We start from the raw sequence: 5,000 nt of genomic DNA, 5'->3' as shown, positions 1-5,000 counted from the left end.
GTTTGTTTATTTGTTTGTGTGTGTGTGTATAATAGGATGTATGTTCTTGTTTGTCTGTCAGCAACTTGTCTATCTATACTTCGATCTAAATCTATATCAGCTTCATTGTCTATTCTGAGTATATTTCATAATGTTTGGGTACATAGCGACTCAATACCATGCGCGCACGTAAAGTTTGTGCATGTGTGTGCGCGTGAGTGTAGATAGATATATAGATAATCAGGTACATATGTAGATACAGATATGAATATATACATGTACACGGAGATATAGATATGGATATACAAAAAAAAAAAAAAAAAAAAAAAAATATATATATATATATATATATATATATATATATATATATATATATATATGTATGTATGTATATATATATATTTGAATATATATATAGATGTATATACATATAGAAATAGACATATAGATATATATAGATAGATACGCTATACCCAGAACTTCAGGTAAAATGAAATACAGAGAAGCAGTGTGTCACTGCGCGCAGAAACGAGTACGTAAACAGGCCGGCGAGTGGGCTTACTTCCTGGCTTGTGTGCGTGTACTCAGCTGGCATTCGCAACGAGGGGGGGGGGAGTCATGTGGAAGTACGGTGTCCAGAAAGCCTTGGCTCCTTCAGGTTCTCCTTGAGCACCCCCTCAAAGCTCGGCAGCCATAACCCGTTTTCTTTTTAAACAAATTCATTTTTGTGAATTGAATTTTTTTTCGATTCTCGAGACAAAGGAAAAGGTGTTACATTCAGTGTCATTTGCTTATTCGGTTTCTGTATGAATCGTCTTCACAAATGCAGATTATCCTGAACCGATTGCTTTTTAAATATTATTCATTTCATTTCAGGTTGAAAATATTTCGTTTTTATGACTGACCAAAAAAGAAAAAAAGAAATATCTTACGAAGAATTTGTTTTTAGGTTCCTTTCGACACATACACGAGGTGACAGTACGAGAACCATTACCAGGAACTTGTTACTGACGTGAGAGCGCGCGAGCTCGCCACCGGTCAAGCAGGTAAATGCATTTCTATTCTGTGAAGGGAAACTTTGGAAACCTGTGCTCTGGATTTTGAGGGAAATGTGAGTATATAGTTTTCCTTTAATTGGTTTATATATTTTTTCTTGCTTGCTTGTTTCTTCTTTTTCTGTTTCTGTCTCTCTCTCTCTCACTTCGCTGCGTGAGTGATTGACTTTCCTTTTCATTCCAATAATAAGATGTTCCACTCTCCGCACACTTCCGCCTTTTCAGCATACGGATTTCGTTACTAGGAACAAGCAATCAGTGCTGAGCCTGCTGGAGCGAAGCACGCACCACTGGGCACTTCAAGGGAATTAGCCGATGGCGAGATATCGGCGAACTCGATAACTATGTCAACTCGGCTCTTCATGGTTAATGGATGTGCATGAATAAGCGGGCATGGCGCAGGCGTGAGGATGGGAAGGTCAGCGGCTCTGTCACTCTGACACCGGCACTGTCATACGGCACATATACAGGAAATCCTCCGAAAGCAGCTTATATTTCCTGCTTTTTGTTGCGCAAAAATCTTCGTCGCATCATTTGTGAATGCTGTTGCAACATTTGTGGTGCAGTCACTGCCTGACCATTTCACTCTATGACACTCCAAAGTGGCTTACAGTCGCATCATTCTCTCTTCGCTCGTCATTTCACTGCCTGCCGTTTCCTCCCAAATTCCGGCCCAATTTCGCCCAACCGAACGGCATGAGAGGAGGCAGCTGCGGCGTGGCCGGGGAGCGCTCCCACGGCGCGTGGCCCACGGCGGGGGAGGCCCATTCCGAGGCGCGGTGCGGCGAGGGGAGCCGGGAAGCCGCGCCACCCGAAGGCGCCCGCCGCGAGGAGGAGGCGCTCATCCTCACCGAGGCCTCCAAGGCAGTGTTCCGCGTCGCCGCCTGCCTGGGCCTGTACGTGGTCGCGAGAGAAGGCGAGAACTGCTACAGAATCTCCAAGCTGAAAATCATTCCGGCCGCAATAAGCTTCGTGGCGGCGCTGAGTTCGCTGCTGCACGCCATCCTGCTCATGTTTTTCACGGAGATGACCTACGACCAAGAGATTTTATTCCTTCCTCTCTTTAGCGGCAGCTGCTTCTGCTTCTACATCTACATCTTGTGGATGAGGAAATCCCACTGGATCATGGACTACATGACACAGCTGGAAGTCCACGCCATCAAGATCCCGAAACGAGAGAACATGCCCTTCGTCATCGCCGGCGTCTTCATCTACTCCGCCAGCTACGCCGCCGCCGCCGCCGTCGCCCTGCCAGTCCCGAGTTTCATCTCCAGCGGGAGCCTCAGGTACCTCCTCTTCATCCCGGTGTTCTTCACGGCTTTCATACCAAGCTTCGCGGACATCTGGGTGTTCTCCTTCCTGCACCCGCTCGTGGTCGCCCTCCAGGGTCTGACCAGACGGGCGAGGGACGTCAAGGTCTGGACGAAGGAGGTGTCGGCCTCCGTCATGAAGGAATGGCTTCTGCTGCACCGCCTTCTGGAGATCTACAATGAGGTATGGAGGCGGGGCAGGATGGGCCGCTGTCGCCTCAGACGGCGCGACGCTTCCTTAGCGTAATAATGGCAGTGAGGATGATGAGAGTAATAGGATATCATTAATATTTTTGTTATTATCATTATAATCATTAGTATCAATTTTAGTATTAGCATCAGTATTGTTATCCTTATTATCATTATTATTAAAATCATCATAATCATCATCATCACTATCATTACTACTAATCTTTAGTATTTCATTATTACTATCATTACTATGTTTGTATGCAAGCTGTGCGCAGAGTTGCATTAGAATGATTCTTGTCCAATTCCAGGAGCCTATTTCCCCCTTTCCCTATTTCCCTTACTGAGAGGCTGTTTCTCTATCTCTCTATTTTTCAACCCCAGAGCCTATTTCCCTATTTCCCTTCCAGAATTCATTTCCCCATTTCCATTCCAGAATTTATTTCTCCATTTCCCTTCCAGAATTTATTTCCCCATTTCCCTTCCAGAATTTATTTCTCCATTTCCCTTCCAGATTTTTTTTTTTCTATTTCTCTTCCAGAGACCCATTTCCCTAATTCCTTGGGAGGGAGTATATTTCCTTTCCAGAGAGCCTATTTCCCTTTTCCCTGACAGAAAGCTACCCGTTTCCCTTCATGCCGGCCAGTTTCCCTGGTTCCCCTACCAGAATACACCCTACTTCCCTATTTCCCTTCATGGAAGCCAATTTCCCTGCCCTATTTCCTAAATGGAAAAATTCCTCAAATGTAAGTCACCAAGAGAGCAAGGAAAAATGAACATACTTTCACATTTAATATTCATTTCACGGTCTGTATCCACAAGCGCCCTGAAGTCTTTATGTTCTGAACGATATTAGAATCTGTTTTTACACCTAGATATCTGTGCTGTGTTTATATAATCTCTGATAAAATGACGGTTTTGCGTTTTATTTTAAACACAAATCAATCACTCCTATGTGCGGCCCGCGGTACATTTGCTATTTCAGTTTCACAGCCGCCCGTTTTTATATGATTGATTATACCAGGATTTCGTCTTTTAGAAGATTATTATTACAGCTCTATTTTGTCATTGCGTTTTTGCAATGAATAAATAAGCCTCCAATGTTTTTTACGTCAATTATGCGGCGGTTCCGTCGCGTCGATTCTTCATGATCTGGCCTGCATACTGCATACTAAAGTGAAAAATGAGTTTGACAGCCCAGCTTTAAGGAATATTTCAAGTTTACATCTGCCATGGACTATCGTACGAATATCCCCATCATCTAATGGGTTCATTATCGTGTTATTAAAACCATCTAGTAAGTGTTGTGACAGGATGCTGAAGGAAGTGTGATCGAAAGGTGCGTCTTGAGGGCTTGCCATGTTTACATTCAGTTGCTAGGAATTTCTTTGAAGGTGGACGTCGCTTTCCTTTTTTCAAGAGCAGGATCGAAGGTGATGGACATCAACTAATTATTGTTTGCGTTAGAAATATGGATATGGGCGAGATACCTTCATTGTGACTCTGTTGACTTAAGGAATGCATGCTGACCTTCTGGGAGCTCAGCCACGTAACGCCGAGATGCCCTGCGTGGTGCTCTCCTCTCCAAGGGCTCTGGGTTTCCCTTTTCTGGGAAGTGACTGGATATTATTCACCATCACTCTTGTAAAAGCTATATTCCGTCCAGTCTCGGGAAAGGATACATTTTTTGAGGAAGAAAACGAAATAGCTTAAAGCAATGAATAAGCTGAATATACCTTTTCAAAATTCCAGATATATGTACATATCAAATGTCAGTTGATTAATCAGAATAAGAATACGGCATAAGAATAGCATTCCAAAGGAGCGAGAATAGGAACGGAACGCAACTTGACTCTTATCAATTAGCAGAAGCTACGTGGGCGCTCCATCCTCATCTCCCACAGGTGTTCTCCTACATGATCCACGTGCGGTTCCTGGTGTTCATCGTGCAGGCCCTGACCATCTCGTTCGCCCTGGCAGCCCTCCGGTGGCAGTCCAAGTGCCTCGCGTACCTCCCTCTCCTCCTCGTGTCGCTCCTGGAGGTGGTGGTCCGCTTCTTCTGCATATCAGTGATGGGGGATACCTTCCTGCAGGAGGTGAGGGCGGGAAGGGAGGGGAGAGAAGAGAGAAAGAGAAAAAGGAATGAGATAGAGAAAGAGAGGTTGGGGGGGTGGAGGGAGGTAGAGACAGACAGAGAGAGAGAGGCAGACAGACAGACAGAGGCTGAGACAAAGACAAAGAGACAGACAGGCAGAGACAAAAAACAGAGAGACAGAACGTTGCCATTTTCCTGTGATCGTTTAAGCGGATTATAAGTAGTTATAAAAGAATAAAAGCCCACCTTGAGACATTGCAATATTGCCTTCCCACCCACAGCGCGATAACGTCGTAGCAGCGGTCCGCGAACGCCTTTGTCGGCCCCCAAGTCACAGCGCAAAGGAGGACGCGGAGACAACTTTGAAGATCC

At 44.9% G+C, this 5,000-nt stretch overlaps 1 protein-coding gene across 1 annotated transcript in view; it reads left to right on the top strand.

Moving 5' to 3' along the window:
• Positions 1 to 1,295: 1,295 nt before the first annotated feature.
• The window catches only part of LOC138862270 (uncharacterized), a 4,671-nt gene continuing 966 nt past the window's right edge, over positions 1,296 to 5,000 (top strand). Inside the window, exons 1-3 of the mRNA XM_070123975.1 lie at positions 1,296 to 2,528; positions 4,438 to 4,629; positions 4,910 to 5,000. The exon at positions 4,910 to 5,000 is cut by the window's right edge and continues 160 nt beyond it. Coding sequence (XP_069980076.1) covers positions 1,575 to 2,528; positions 4,438 to 4,629; positions 4,910 to 5,000 — 1,237 coding nt within the window. The 5' untranslated portion in view covers positions 1,296 to 1,574. The remainder of the gene's footprint in view (positions 2,529 to 4,437; positions 4,630 to 4,909) is intronic.

The sequence above is a fragment of the Penaeus vannamei genome, chromosome 8, assembly GCF_042767895.1.
Source record: "Penaeus vannamei isolate JL-2024 chromosome 8, ASM4276789v1, whole genome shotgun sequence".
Classification (NCBI taxonomy): domain Eukaryota; kingdom Metazoa; phylum Arthropoda; class Malacostraca; order Decapoda; family Penaeidae; genus Penaeus; species Penaeus vannamei.
The sequence above is the reverse complement of the archived record's forward strand: the minus strand, read 5'-3'. Positions and strand labels throughout refer to the sequence as shown.